Genomic DNA, 15,928 nt, shown 5'->3' on the forward strand with positions numbered 1-15,928 from the left:
ACCTTAGGGTGAAAGGTGTGTGATAAATTAATAAATAAGTAAATTCTGTTCTTACACAGGGCACGTGCAGACTCTATCAGCTTTCACTCGGTCACCCTATCACTCACTGCTCTCCAAAATAGAATAAAATAATCATAAAGGTAAAGGTAAAGGTACCCCTGCCCGAACGGGCCAGTCTTGACAGACTCTGGGGTTTGTGCGCCCATCTCACATCTATTGGCCGGGGGCCAGCGCTGTCCGGAGACACTTCCGGGTCACGTGGCCAGCGTGACAACGCTGCTCTGGCGAGCCAGAGCCGCACACGGAACGCCGTTTACCTTCCCGCTGGTAAGCGGTACCTATTTATCTACTTGCCCCCGGGGGTGCTTTCGAACTGCTAGGTGGGCAGGCGCTGGGACCGAGCAGCGGGAGCGCACCCCGCCGCGGGGATTCGAACCGTCGACCTTTCGATCGGCAAGCCCTAGGCGCTGAGGCTTTAGCCCACAGCGCCACCCGCGTTAGTGCCAAATAGTTAGTGCCAAATAGGCAGTATATTGGGACTTTAAATATTAGTGTATCTGAATTTCTGAAGCCCAAATTTACATTTGCCTCACTTGGCTGAAAACTTTCCTTTATAATATGGAAAGGGATATGTCAGTTGCTAGAAAAGGTTTCTGCTGAAGCAGACATTTAGAGCTGTTGCACTTACAAAAGCTATGTAGACAACTCTGGATTTCAGTTTAAAGCAAATATTGCTGGGGAAAGGTTATCAGCAAGATTGCAACTATAAATACACTACCATTTTATTTGATCTGCAATTTTCATAATGTGTTACTGTTTGTGTTATGCAGTATAGGCATATATATGTATGTGTGTGTACACACACACACACTACAATATACACATACATTACAATAAAATCTATTTTAAGTATTGCCTTGCAAATGATTTATTCCCTAGCTTATGTATCTTATTCTATAAGATGGCGTTTTGATATGTTATTCCTTACATCTGTTGTTTTCTTAGAAACAAAAAGCAATGTGTTCTGCGCATGCTCTGGAACATTCAGCCAACCCTGGTACACAAACTGTGATGAGCAATTAATAGAATTCAAGTAATTCATATTTATAATAGTTTCCATGATAGAGAATAGTATAAAATACCATCCAAAGTGTAGTTAGTATTTTCCAACTTTTAAGTGGCATGTACAAGTGATAGTACAAAAAAAGTGTATATACTGCTTTTCAGGGCAAAATCCCACCCAAGATGACTCGCAAGCAATATATAATATAAAACAATCCAGTTACTTTAAATTTACTTAGAACTGTTGTAGTTTAACAGACCAGGATAGTAGTTCATATGAAACATCAATTTTAAAAGCTAGCAAATACGGGGCCATTCATGAAAATATGGTTTAGTGATTAGACCACTGGACTATGACCTGGTTCAGATCCCCACTTGACCTTGAAGCATACTAGATGATCATGGAAAAGCCACTGACTTTCAACCTAATTTTCCCCACATTTGTGGGGATAAAACTAAGTGGGATATAACCATGCATGCCACCTTGAGCAACTTGGAGAAGAGGTGGAATGTAAATGTTACACTTAAGCAAGTCATTTTTTCAGGAGAGAGTTCCAGAGATATAGAATCACCACTGAAAAGGCCTCGTCTCTATAGCCCACCTATGTGGCAGACTTACGAGCACAACCTCTGAGGCAGATATTAAGGTCAAAGCAAGTGTATATGGGTGTCATGGGCCAGGAGTCATCTTCACCTGCTGAACAGCAGCCCGAAGGGGGGGAAGGTGGAGTGATTCCACCTGCAGGTGATTAGCCTTCAAGGACATAGGATAAGGGACTGATGAGAACCAGCTGGCTGTAGCCTTCTTAAGCAGAACTTCCAGCAACAGTCAAACGCTGGTAACAACACTTGTAGTTCCTGGCTCTACCTTGCTGCCTCCTGCTCGTCTTAACCCTTGACCCCTGGACTATCTGGCCATGTGAATTGCTGTTTGCTGAACCCTAGGACTTCGACCTGACTTCGTATGCTGACTCTGCCTCCAGGTAAGTATCTCAGAGATTCTTCCAGTTGGCTGGCCTCCTACTCCACTGAGCTCTGCACATTGTTGCTCAGCAGTGCGACTACAACAGTGGGTAGAGGTGGTCCTTCATATATAAATCTCTTACCTTTTCTTCTTAACTGCAAAAGATTAGAAATACAAATAGGTACAATACCTTTTGATACATACAAAGTTAGTAGCATAGTCACCCATCCATCCACACTAGGAAAAGACAAAAAGGCAAGAAGGGGGGAAAAACCTGTCCTAATATATATATATTACAGAATTTAATAATGATTTTTTTAAAGCATGAAAATAGAGTAGAATGGCTGATAGGCAATTCTTGTGGATGCTAGCGTTATAACTGAATGGTCAGTTTTCCACTTAGACCATACCTACTTTTCCAGCCTCCTAAAGAGTTGGCAGTGGGCCAGTGTGGCCCTCAGACCAAAATATGTTGATTACTCCTGTTCTGGACAGCACTAGTTGCATATAGATAAGAAATTAAGAAAACAACCCTGGAGGGATGTGGGGATGTGTGTGAATTCCCATGTACAGTGGTACCTCGGGTTAAGTACTTAATTCGTTCCAGAGGTCCGTACTTAACCTGAAACTGTTCTTAACCTGAAGCACCACTTTAGCTAGTGGGGCCTCCCACTGCCGCTGCGCCACCACTGCACGATTTCTGTTCTAATCCTGAAGCAAAGTTCTTAACCTGAAGCACTATTTCTGGGTTAGCGGAGCCTGTAACCTGAAGCGTCTGTAACCTGAAGCGTATGTAACCTGAGGTACCACTGTATATCACAAGATAAAGAGAAGGCATATCCTATGTGAATGGTGCAGTCACGATGAAGACTTCATGGCATTAAAGTCTGGATACACATGTGCACCCCATCTCATCAACACCTGCTGTGTGTATGTCACTGAATGTGTAATTACCGAACTAGCATTATTATCCCACTACCCTTTGTTGATAGTGAATACAGACATCCAGACAGCAGGTCCAGAAATGCATGCAAAGAGCCTTCTTTGACTGAACAATCTGCCTGGCAGGATCAGAATTTTGCATTTGAGAAACATTATGGCTATTTGTAGCTGGAACATTGCAGATGCTAAATAAGGAAGAGGACGAATAAGCATTTTGGCTCACATATGGACATTTTATTTCTGAATTTGTTGTGGTTTTTACAAACAAAATAGAATCAAGGAAATTCATTTAACAGAAAAGTTTGGATGTCAAATCACATAAAAAATAAAAATATCACAAAATGAAACAAAATTTTGAGTTTCACAGCATTGTATCATTTAACATCATTATAAAACACATGCGTACTATGTGACACAAGAATGGGGTGTGTTTTATTCATCTCAAATTTCTTGATATTTCTAAGCTTATGTCAGTTTCTTTTTCACAATGATGAATTAAATTAATTAGATGCACTAAAGAGATGCATTAAGCAATTTTCACAAATGAAGACAAATTTCACAAATCTAAACTAAAAGGCAAATCAGATTATAGGAAATTAAGCTACTATCAATCAAAAGGCAAAATAATCAGGGTAGAAACCCAAGCCAAAATACTTGTCAGATCATGAAATGTTATTAGTAAATGAGGAAAAAAACATATTTGATGTTGGGGTCAATACCTTGCTTCTTTTATTAGTAAATTGACTAACTGCTGTAAGGATGAATGGCTTCAACCATGTACAGGGCATAAGTGTGGGTAACTAGCTGGATCAATGCCAATTTGGCTGCTATGTTTAGGCTAGGGGCAAAAGGTTCCCTTGAAAGCTATGAAGACCGTTTTGCTTTCTGCTTTGGGTCTGGTCTCTTTCCATCTCTGTGCCATGACAATGTCATATTTTTTTTATCAGGCAGGTCCATATCCTAATATAAGAGCCCTGGTAGATCAAACTTAAGGCCTAGCTAGCTCTGCATCCTATTTCCCACAGTGAGCATCCAGATGCCTCTGGGAAGGCCGGAAGAACCAGTTTCTGTTCACTGTTTCAGCCCAGCAAGTGGTATTCAGAAGCACACCTCTAGCATCTTCACCATGGCTAGTAGCCAATGATAGCATCCTCCATGATTTGTTTATTTAATTTCTAAATCGCCGTTATCCCAAAGGGATCCCAGTACAGCAAATAATAAATACAATAACATCATATACATTACCACCAAGAGTCATGTAACTTCCAGTGGTATCATCATGACAAGCAAAACAGTTCCCATCAAATTCTCCCAAATGCCTGCTAGAACAAAAACTTGTTTACCTGAGGACGAAAAATCAGTACTGATGGGGACAATCATACTTCTAAAGGAAGGAGTCCACAACAGACACCACAGCAGTGAAGAACTACCCTAGGTTACCACATAATGTAACAGATGCAGATGGAACCACAATTAAGGGCTCTCCCACAAATCCTAAAGCTTGGGATTGGAACCTGAAAACCATCTACATCTGTGTTGGTACAGAGAGGTAATGAGCTCTCCTCCCTCCATGCACAAGAAGAGAAGTAACTGTGATCTTTCAAAACCAACATTTGCTGCCAGTAGCCCTCCTGCATTATGAAGGGAACATCCAGCCCACCCCTGTCTCTGCCTAGGAGATCAGGACAGCTTGGTTTCCTTGGGCAAATCCCATTGATATACACATGTAGTAGATGCCAAATGGTCTAGATATGGGGTGGGGTAAATACCCTTTTAAGTGTGGCACAAACATATGCACACACAAAAAAGATCCAACGGACAATTTTGAGAGACCTTATTAAGAGGTTTATGTAGGCAAAAATGAAAAGGTCCATGAAAGAAATTAAAGCAACAAACAGAATGGGCACATGCCTCAAGCAAAGGAGCTTAAGATCTTTGGGAAATGGGGGTCCTCAAAGTGGTAGCTGCCACTGGAGTTGTTCCTGCTTTTAACTCAGGTGAAATATGACCTCTTTACTTGAACATAATGGATGACTGGAATAATGTTAAAGTGTTAAAGGAATTTTGCTTTGAAAAATACAAATTTTATAGAGACTGCATTTTGATAAAGTACAGAGTCTTTTAAAAGTACGTACAATTAATGATTCACTTTTCTCTAACCCCCCATATTGATATAGCAATGGAACTGTCTTTTCAACATATTGACAGTAGTAAAGAATTTGACATATTTTTCATGAGAGGCTTATTGTTTAAACTGAACTGAATATATTATCCCCCCGCCTTTTTTCCCTTTCTTTTTTACACCACAGTACTTCTGTCATGGTGCTCTTAGCACCTAAAGGTCTTAACATTATCACAAATGAGAATGCTCTGCATTTGCAGCTGACATGTTCTTAAACCCTGTCAAAAGCATTCTTTAAATAATGCATCAGCATGTGTTTGTGATGCTGGCTTTGTACATACACTCTGACTATTATAAGTGAGGGTTTGTTGTCAATGGCACCAGGCACAGCTTCCAGCTTGTCAAATATCAGTTATGTGACACTGTCACTTAATGACAGCCACCCCTAAACGAAAGGATGCACAGTTGCTCACAGCTTACTTATATCGAGGAAGGGGTGAAATTCACACATTATTTGACCACCTCCAGCACACCTCCACTGAAATACTGATAGTGGGCTTTGGTAATGGGGAGTATTGAAGCCTCCAGCTCTGTTCTGTAGACTCTGCTATGTTTGGCGCTGAAACCAGTGGCATCATAAAAGTTGAATGTGAACAAATCTAGAGAGAGGAAATTTAGATGGATTGAAACTTTAATCACAGAAACTGTGCTTCTACAGACCTGTTCTGGGTGCAAATATTTTCCTTTCAGCAAACAACACACCTTGCTCTAGTTACATGGAAAGGGGGTCCCATTTATCAGTGTGATTATTCTTCATGAGCTCCTGTATTGTGGGTTATTATGAGAGAGAGAAAAATATTATCTGATAGGCTTGAAATGTACTTGTTGTTTATTGTAATCCAGTGTCCTTTGGTGAACTCATCTGTTCTCTCATCTTCCTTCACTGCTGCTGCCTTCAGGGCAAACCCTCCTTCAAGTCTTCCCATCTGCATTGCCTGTGTATCATCTCTTATTCCCCCGAAATTTCTTGAATCTGGTGCATCTTATCAAATGGAGGTGGTGGCCACAGGAGGTGACAAAGGAGTCGGGCCGGCACAGAGGAGGTGGCAGTGGTTGCAGGAGGAAGCATTTTCAATTTTGCCTGAAGCAGCAAAATGTCCTGGACTGGCCCTGACAATTATAGTGAATTTCATGAAGTATTTAGCCTAGAACTGAAAGTTTTGTTTTCTGGCTGGGGCATTCTCGTTGTGTTGAAGTAAATTCAACATCCAATTTGTTGTGCTGAACTTGGTCAAAATTTCAGATATTTTTAGGTAGGAAGCCTGGAAGGCTCAGGTTTGAGCAACATGCAAAACTACCAGCTCTTTATAGGACAGTATACAAGACACTATTAGCTTTATTGACAAGAGGAAGCTGTGTTGCACAACTTCTTTCACTATGATGTTAGCAGTTTAGAAAAGGAGTGTTAAAAGCACTTGCTCCTTGCCTTAACATCATACAGGGCTTTTCTTCATGGGTCCAAATGAAATTTTGCATAGATTTTTATTTTTATGTTCTGCATTCCAAAGACTCTGGGCATGTGGCAGGTTTGCAATATATTTAGCTAGTTAATTCAGTTCAGTGTGGGTTTGTCAACTTTCCTCATATCTCTGTTTTCTGGCTATATAAATCTCATTGGATTGTTCTGTTGCAGCTGCAGCTCATACTTGTCTATATTTAGAGGTTTGTCTATTTCAGAGTTTCAAGACCAGCCAGGCTTCTCTATATGTATGACAGAGAGGGGGGGGGAGAGGCAAGGCCCACCAACTTCCCTTGGTCACTCTTCCCGCCCTTAATTTCTAAACACAGTGCCCTCAGGTCTGTAGGCCTCATTTTGTAAACTGTTCTCTCTCAGTGCTGCAGACCTTGTCATTTAAACTTGTGGTGGGGAGGCCATCTTTCCCAGTTCCCATCATTTTTGAGCACTGACTGTGTTTGCTTGGGGTTGATGGGAGCTGGACTAAAGAACCTCCCCTCAGGGATGTAGGCCTCATTTGCAGGGACGCGGACTTATAAAAAATATTGGGGGGGCCCGGGAAAGCTCATGAATAATAAATAAGCTCATGAATATGCAAATAAAGTGGCGCCACCTCGTGAGCGAATAGGGGAGAGCGTGCTGCGCCTATTAATCAGCTCCGAAGGAAATTGGGTGGAGCTTTTGCTCGGGAGGGAGGGCAGGAGGCATGCAGCCCGACCCTGTGCATTTTGGGCTGGGGGAGGGGCGGTGATGGCCCTCTGCTGGAGGGGCGCTGGAGATTATTGGGGGGGCGGAGCCCCCCCAAACGAATTTTTGAGGGGGCTCGGGCCCCCTCAAGCCCCATGGAGTCGGCGCCTATGCTCATTTGCTAAATGTGCTTCTTTAGGGCCATAGGCATAGGAGGCCCAGCATGGATAGCCCTTCTATACCTCTTGGGGATATTCAGCTTTTGTTTTCATAAAAAGTGCTTTCATTTGTAAGCGATACAAATAACACAATGTGGTCAATACTCAGTCCAGTTGTTTACTAACATTAGTGAGAAGTACTAGGCCCTTGTTTGTAAAGTTTTCCAAAATTATATAATGCAATTAAGTAACTTTAAATGCATGACTGCCCCGAGATGAAATTTAGAATCCTTTTAAATATAAAATCCTTTCAAAACAGCCAAAATAAAAAGGGTTGCAGCCAAACAAGGCATTCTTGAATTGGACCCAATGAAATCAATGGGCTTCACTAACTTAAATCCACTGTTTTCAATGCAGTACGATTAGGTAGATACAACCCTAATGTAAATTATGCCAGTCTGCTCCATTTATAAAACTTGCTTCAGCCCTAGAATATGATTTTTTTAAAGTGCAGAATTATTTTAAAACAACACTTATGTATAAAAGATCATGGAACTTGCCTCTTATGTTTTTTTCTGTGCTCCAGCAACCTGTGTGTGTATTTAAGGCCTATCTGGACACAAAAGTTGTTGAGCTTTATATATATATATATAGAGAGAGAGAGAGGATCCCGGGTATGTCCCTGGACAACCCTACCCTATGGTTGAAAATGGAAGTCAAAGAATTGAGCACAATTTGTTAAAAAGTCAACAGTGAACAAATCTCAAATAAACTCTGACTAAACATCAATAAGTGCTTTCTGACAATAAGAGCTGTTCTCCAGCGGAATGGACTACTTTGGAAGGTGGTTGGCTCTCCTTCATTGGAGGTTTTTAAGCAGGTGTTGGGTGGTCATCTGTCATGAATACTTTAGTTGAGATTTGCATTGCAGGGTGTGACTCGGTAGAAAATTCTACATAGTTCATTACAGAATGAGTGGAAATTGCATAAGAGAAGGAGATGGAAATTGCATCTTCATAGTGCCTTATGCCCTAATTATAGAAAGTCATAATACAGTACAGAGCAGTATTTTAGACTTGGTCTGGTAGAACGCTGATACAAAAAATGCCAACATGTAAGCTCTTTTCATTTCAGTGCAACTGACTTCCAAACAAGGATGTATGAGGCCTCGGCAAAGTCTCTCATGTAGGTAATTTTCAAACAGGAAGTTGACAAAGCAGGATCATTAACAGCGGCACATTAAGCTTGCCAGAAGTGCAACACCAAAAACCTAATGTTATACGCAAATGTAAACTAGATGCAGTAGTTAGAGCTGTAATTCAAGAGCTAATTAGATGGCAAAAGGCAGCAGAACCAAGCATCTGCCTCCAACATGCCCAAGTAAATTTCTGCAAGACTTTTTATTTTCTACAGAAAACAGAGGAAAAGGAAGTTGGTTCAGACTCCAGCTAGTTTAATTCCTCCTCGTATTTCCTTTTCAACTGCTTTGCTGATCTTCTGAAAGTCTGCTTGTCTACTTGAAGTAACTTTAAGTAATTTTCATGCTAGAGCATTTGCCTGTTATACTCTTCAGTTTCTTCCTATGTATGAAACTGCATGTATGACTTGCTGTGGGGGTGCTTAACTCCCTTTAACAGGAAGTGGTTACATCGTGCTTTCCTCTTTGCTTTCTTTCTGTTGCTTCAGGGGAAGAGAGATTTGTGTAGCTTTCAGATACGTAACTGCTTCATGTTTTCCATTTGCTTTTTAGAAGCTACCGGTGGATGTTGGTACAGTGGATAAGAACGTCATGTGTAGCAAACTGTAGGTAAGGAAACTTCATTTATTTCTGAAGTCTTACATACAACCTGTTGCTAGATGTGCATGATAAAATAAGCACAGTACATGGATGGGGAGAGAAACAAATTGCTTTGCATTGTTATGTTAAATGTAGTAGAAAATACACCAACAACTTATTCAATGGAGCCTCCAACATAGATATATAATGTGAGAAAGGGTCCAGATACTGGCATCTGTATTTGCACTGGGAGCACAAACAATAATAACTTTTATATTTTCAAGGGCTTAACTGGTTTTGTCAAAAAGTGTATGCCAGCTTTGGTGTGTCACTTCTTACAGAAATGTGGTCAGCAAATGGTTTTGATTGAGAAAGGTATGGCGAGTATAGGGACAGTGAAATAATGAAGAAGTTAAAAGATGTTACGGCATGATGATAAAGCCACATTAGCAAATTTTGGTAAGAAGTCCCACTGCTGAAGTATAGCAGCAATAGTAATAAACAGTGGGAATGCTAGTAAAAATAGTATCCTGTGGGCATATCATTAAGAATGAAAAACGTGCTCAGCTACAGTATCGCGTGTGCACTAAAAATCAGTGGTGGAGCCATATCAGCAGTAATGAAAGTTAGGAGATTTCTCCAAACGCTAATGCAAAAAATGTCCAACAGAGGCAGAGAGAGCACAAACCAGCTCTGCTCTACAATGCTTATGGAGAGACAGAGAGGAAACTGCTGCCTTCTGCATCATTAACTGGAACCCCAGAGTTACAAATTCTTGAGCAATGGATAGTTGTTGTTTTCCTGAAAAGTTTGTATCTCTGAAAGTTCTCCTTTCCAGATGTCTTTCTGCCATTTCCCTTACCTCCCCACACCCTCAGAGGGGATGCAGCCACCCCTCTATCTTCTCCTCAGCTTTCTCCAGAGCCACCCCCCATATCAAGCCCTAATATCTTACTGAAAAGACTTTCCCCTGTAGTTCCTCAGTAATTTGGTAGTAACAGTAGCTTCCTGCAATGAAGATTATGTGGCTTTTGCTTGACTGCAGAGTATATGCACAGTGAAAGTCAAATTCTAAAGTTACATCTTAAAACGTACAGATGAGTCTTACAAGTCACACCAGTCTCCCTTTACCCTGTTCTTCAAATCCTTACACAAGAAACTGCTTTTACTAGGCCATACTATCAGTCCATCTAGCACATTACTGTCTACATTATATTGCAGCAGCTCTCCTGGGTCTGAGCTCTTTCACTTCACTTGCTACCTGATCACTCCCTGCTCCCCTTGCCATTCTTAGTGGAATAGCAGGTATGCATTCCACCCCTTCACCATTCTCAAAACAAAAAGTGTGATGCAGAACTTATATGTATGAAGACAAGATAAAGTCACACAGTTCTTCCCCTTTAAAGGGGGTGAGGGAGAGATCAATATAACTTGGGTTTCCACATCTGAGTCTAAATTTGCTGGATCCCCTCACATGTGTGTAGGTTACAAAAGGAGATGGTCTATGAATCCTTTCTTCACAAACTCAGAACCTAAGGTGTACTGCCAGCTTAGTAAGTGTATATAAATAGAGCCTCTGAAAATATGTGCAAATTTCCCATGAGAATTACAATAGAAACCACAGCCTCTGCAAAGAGGATCGTACCAAGTGAGATAACAGAAGCAGACCTTCCTTCTATGCTTCAGCAATATTCTTTGCATATTTATTGTACCTACATACTCCCTCCAGCACTGAGAGTTTATCTTTAGAAAGTTTTTTAAAGATAAAAACTAATGACAGCTGTATGCCCCATCATGCTTTGAGTGGGCAACAAAACAAATTAGAAAATGAATGTGAATATTGATGGATTTATAAAATCACTTTAGCTAGTAGAACACTGGTCAGCAACTAGGGGGGCCACTTTGAGGATCAGATTATAGGTGGTGGACACGGTCTTACGGCCCATTGCCAATCCATATACTTGTGTGGGTGTTTCCATCACCCAAGTTTAGCCCCCAATTTATCCAAGTCAATGGACCTCAGGTACTGAAAATGGGAAAGGCCTTTGCCTGAGATCTTTGTAAGGTGTTTCCAGTCAGAATTAAACTATTACTCCAGTCCAGCCCAGTGCTGTCAAACTCAACATAATTGAGCTTCATGTTTTCAGAAGAAGTGGAACCACGCTTGAGCTATGCAGATGGTAAGACCCGATTCTCAGTGGCTAGATTCACCAGTTTCAGGAACAGCCTTACCATTATGCTGGTGTCTGGGGAAGGAGGTTTTTGCATACCATTAAAAACGATCACATTGCCAGTTATTTAGTTTGTTATACTTTAGCACCATGAGGTGGAGCGCTGTTTGCATTTTCTGCGTCAGATTCCAAAGTCTCTTTGGCCATCTCTATTTGGGAATCAGGTTTGCAGTTCACTCCCATATAAGCAAATAGATAGCTGCCGTTTACTTCTGTGGTAAAATGTAGGGCACACGGGGACACTGTTGTGACAGAAGCACAATCTCATCCAGGGAGGATCAATGTGTGTCTGTAGAATAAATGCACATAATGTGAAAGCATGGTTTATCGGAAGGAGGAAAGAGCCAGAGGAAGGTTTCAGGCTCGTGTGCTTCTCTCCTCTCACCCGTCTGCCACTCCTCCTGTCGCATGGCTGGGAGAAGGACCTCAGTTTCACTCTCCACTAATTTGAACAAACTGGAGATTGTGGCTTAAAACAAAGGCCTGATTCTCATGCAACACTGTGGCTTAGCGTGATTTGGATGGTGGATTAGTGTTATGTATGAACCGGGCCATAGAAATGTGCTGCATCTACAGAGGTCATTGCCATAGAGAAGTCCATCATAATGGTAGTAACCATAATGGCAAATACAAATAACAGCTGCTTACTAGAAAATGAATAGCAGTTCAATAGCAAGATTAAAAGCCATTATGGGATGTTTGTGCAGACTGTCATAAGACATAACATTTGATATTTAGGACCTTTTGGGGTGTTTACATTCAAGCAGCAGAAATTAAGGCCTACTCAGAGGAAGAATCAGGATGCAGTATGGCTTGCACCTTCTATTTGCTTTATGTTTAGATACACATATCACATGAAAAACAGCTGATGCAGACAGATACTTCCTAGCAAATATTTGGCAAATGCTGCTCTGCATTTCATCCGGAAGATGGCATTCTTTGCATCAAAGTGCCTATACTTCCCACAGCTCTTAGGCTTTCCTTAAAGATTTCCCACCTAAGCACAAATTTGGCCTGACAGCCCTATAGTTATGAGATATGGCAGATTTAATAATAGCCCAAGGTCCCAAGTACGAAAAAATATCATGTTACAATTTAAGTAAAATGGATGAAGCTTTGAGAATGTGTTCTCTTTCTGAAACTAGATAAGCATGTTTAGTGTTTTAAAAGCACTGAACGATGTCTGAAAACGTGGCTAATATTTGAGTGGAAAATATATGCATTAGCAGCACCTTGACATGTAGCCAAAGAGTTGCATAGTTTGGTGACATCTCTACCAGTGACCTTGATGTCTGATGCTGACCCCTCCACCCTAATGCAATAACAACATATTTGCCTCTACTTTGCTCTAGACTGTAATTAGTTCCATAACCATCTACCTATTTTAGCCGGCATATAAGAGGTTTTATGGGGTGCATTTTGAAACATAATATATGAAGCAGGCGTGCATGCAACGTCCTCCGCTGGTCTTTCTGGCATAATCAACAAAGGCCAAGCACTTCACTTTTAGCCTGTGAGCAAACTTGAGATATGTTTCTCAGATGTGAACATGGGAAGACCAAAGGCAAACTGTAAGGCCTGCCAGCTGGATGTACTGGAAAGGTTACTGAAAGATTACACAACAGAAGAGTGGCCTTTGAGATAAAGATAATCTTTTATGTAAACTTCGCTCTTGGATGAGTTGGTGAGTAATAAGGTGCCCTAGATTATTGATTCTACTGATAGATTTTAAGAGATACTCAGCTGGTTTCACTATTATTTTTCCTTATTACCTAAACTGGAATAAAACCTGGATTAATACACAGTGTGTTTAACATTGTCTTCTTACTGACTAAGATGGAATAAAATCTAGATTAGTGCATGGTGTGTCTGACCTTACTGGCTATTATATTTTTCAGGTTGACATAATAATCATGCAGCGGTTCATGTCTGCTGATACCAGTGCAGAAAAGCTGCATCATTCCCATGAAAGCACAGGTGCTGTTCAGATGAGGATCAAAAATGCCAACAGCCCCCATGACAGACACAGCCAAAGCAAATCTATGATACTGTCTGATAATGTGAAAGTCATTGAGCCCGTAAGTACTGCTCTACAATAATTTTCTGTGTCCACTCATTGGTTTTGTTATACAGTGGTACCTCTGGTTAAGAACTTAATTTGTTCCGGAGGTCCATTCTTAACCTGAAACTGTTCTTAACCTGAGGTACCACTTTAGCTAATGGGGCCTCCTACTGCTGCTGTGCCGCCACCGTGCGATTTCTGTTCTCATCCTGAAGTAAAGTTCTTAACCCGAGGTACTACTTCCAGGTTAGCGTAGTCTGTAACCTGAAACGTTTGTAACTTGAAGTGTTTGTAACCCGAGGTACCACTGTATATATTTTGCATTTTTTGAAGTCTTCTGAAACTAATTAGATTACCTTCTCCAGTATAGAGAGGACTAGAGTATCAGGAAACATTGCCAGAGACACCAGAAAACCATTAATAAGCCACTGTTTCATACCACTGAAATTTGTCCTTCACCCTTGCAGAGGTTAGCAACAGCATGGCGGTCACACCTTATCAAACAGTTATATGCCTATTAGAATTGAGTCATTACTGGCTCCCTCACCTACAGATCACTTTCTCCTAATCCTTTCCAAAACACAAGCTCTGGGGTGTGTTCTGCCATATGTGTTGGACCTGATATAATTTGAGACAAGCCCATAATTACATTGGCAGCCATGGGGTGCCACATCTCTTCAGAAAAGCTTGCACGGACATGTGTGTTGAAGGCCCCCAAGACCAAAAACCTTGTGGTTCCTCAACACCATTCCTGTCTTAAGTTCCTTACACCAGATACAGACACTACAATTATTGATGAGTGGACAAAGTATCTGATGAGGGAGATGATATATTTACAGTGGTACCTCGCAAGACGAATGCCTCCCAAGACAAAAAACGCGCAAGACGAAAGAGTTTTCCGTTTTTTGAGTCGTTCCGCAAGACGAATTTCCCTATGGGCTTGCTTCGCAAGACGAAACGTCTTGCGAGTTCTTGCGAGTTTGTTTCCTTTTTCTTAAAGCCGCTAAGCCGTTAATAGCCGCTAATAGCCGTGCTTCGCAAGACAAAAAAAACGCAAGACGAAGAGACTCGCGGAACGGATTAATTTCGTCTTGCGAGGCACCACTGTATAGAGACATTCATATATTTATAAATAACAGCTACTTCTCCTTTCTGCCCAAAGAGATACATCTGGGAAACATTTGCATCTTCCCCTTCATCCAGTCAGGTTTCAGTTATAATAGCCAGGTCAGCGTGTCCTTCCTGGACAAGATCAGAGACAGTAATTGTCTTTCCATTAGCTGATCTGGAATTTTCTAGTTTCACCTAAACAACTTCAAGGAACCACACAGCAAGGCTACTAGTAACAAGGCTGGGAGATAGGCTGGAAGGAGAAGTAGCTTGAAGACATCTAACCCAACTTTTCCTCACCTGACACATCCATCCCATCGCCATATCACTCTGTCCATTATAATTCCAGCGGTAGCCCTTTACTAAACTACCATTTTCATTAGGGGCTGTGCCAATTCATTGTACCCCATCCTCCTAGACCTTGCCACACCCTCATGTGCCTTTCCTCCTCATGCTGCCACTGAAGCCAAGCCAGATGAAAAGTCAACCTGGTAGAAGTAACAGCAGCATGGGAAAGGAGCCAGAAGTGGTGGCTGATCAGCCTGAATATTTGCTGCTGCTGGCACTGCCTTATCCATTCTGACTACTCATCCTATTAGTGGACTACCAGGTGTGCTGGTCGCTGCTTCTGACCACCTTCTTCCATCCTGAGCTGCTTTTCCTTCTGAGGCAACTCTAACCACTAATTCTAACCACTGGTGGCAGAAGCAGCAGATCCCCAAGCTGGCCATGGAGGAGGAAGGTGGTGAGTAGTGGTGTCTGCTGCCTGGGCTTCTGGATCCTGTGGGCAGGGGCCCCAGGGTTGGCAGGCAGAGGAGCTAACGGGGGGGACAGGACGACTGCTGATGCCTGTCCTGGCTGTCCCTCTGCATTTCACCTGGACCACCCACCCACCCTCTGCCTCTTGTAAGAATAAATAAAAATGGGCAAAACATCGTAGATTTATTGTTCACCTGCTGTTATGAAAAACTGTAACGTACACAGTAATATAGTTTTCCTCCAAATGTTAGTGTCACTGAGAACATTTCATGCTGGCTGGCACAAAAGGCAGGGGGAAGGAAAGTAATTTGCCTGCATAGGATGAGGCCAGAAATGGCATTGTGTAGGATCAGTGATACTTCACAGCTGTCTTTTTCCCTGCTGGGTAAGCATTCTTCAGCTGAATAAACTCCCCTCCTCTGTGAGTCCCATGATGACTGACCCCATGGGGAGTGGGGTGGGCATTAGAATTGCAGGAAGTGGGGCGGGAGGAGGGAGGGATGAAGGTGTTTAGTTTCCCTCTCCCTGCAATCGCCCT

The 15,928-nt window shown here is 41.8% G+C and overlaps 1 protein-coding gene across 15 annotated transcripts in view; it reads left to right on the forward strand.

Moving 5' to 3' along the window:
• Positions 1 to 3,587: 3,587 nt before the first annotated feature.
• The window catches only part of ARHGAP15 (Rho GTPase activating protein 15), a 376,884-nt gene continuing 364,543 nt past the window's right edge, over positions 3,588 to 15,928 (forward strand). Inside the window, exons 1-4 of one of the 15 annotated variants that reach the window (XM_082198915.1) lie at positions 6,187 to 6,286; positions 8,586 to 8,640; positions 9,202 to 9,258; positions 13,358 to 13,537. In XM_082198915.1, coding sequence (XP_082055041.1) covers positions 13,373 to 13,537 — 165 coding nt within the window. In that variant the 5' untranslated portion in view covers positions 6,187 to 6,286; positions 8,586 to 8,640; positions 9,202 to 9,258; positions 13,358 to 13,372. Of the gene's footprint in view, positions 4,966 to 6,162; positions 6,287 to 6,689; positions 6,813 to 6,858; positions 6,948 to 7,472; positions 7,878 to 8,585; positions 8,641 to 8,723; positions 8,832 to 8,964; positions 8,984 to 9,059; positions 9,259 to 13,357; positions 13,538 to 15,928 lie in introns of those variants that run through there. The other 14 variants (XM_082198910.1, XM_082198911.1, XM_082198909.1 and 11 more) reach the window with 14 other exon arrangements.

Source organism: Podarcis vaucheri (assembly GCF_965113315.1).
Source record: "Podarcis vaucheri genome assembly, chromosome: 1".
NCBI classification, from domain to species: Eukaryota; Metazoa; Chordata; class Lepidosauria; order Squamata; family Lacertidae; genus Podarcis; species Podarcis vaucheri.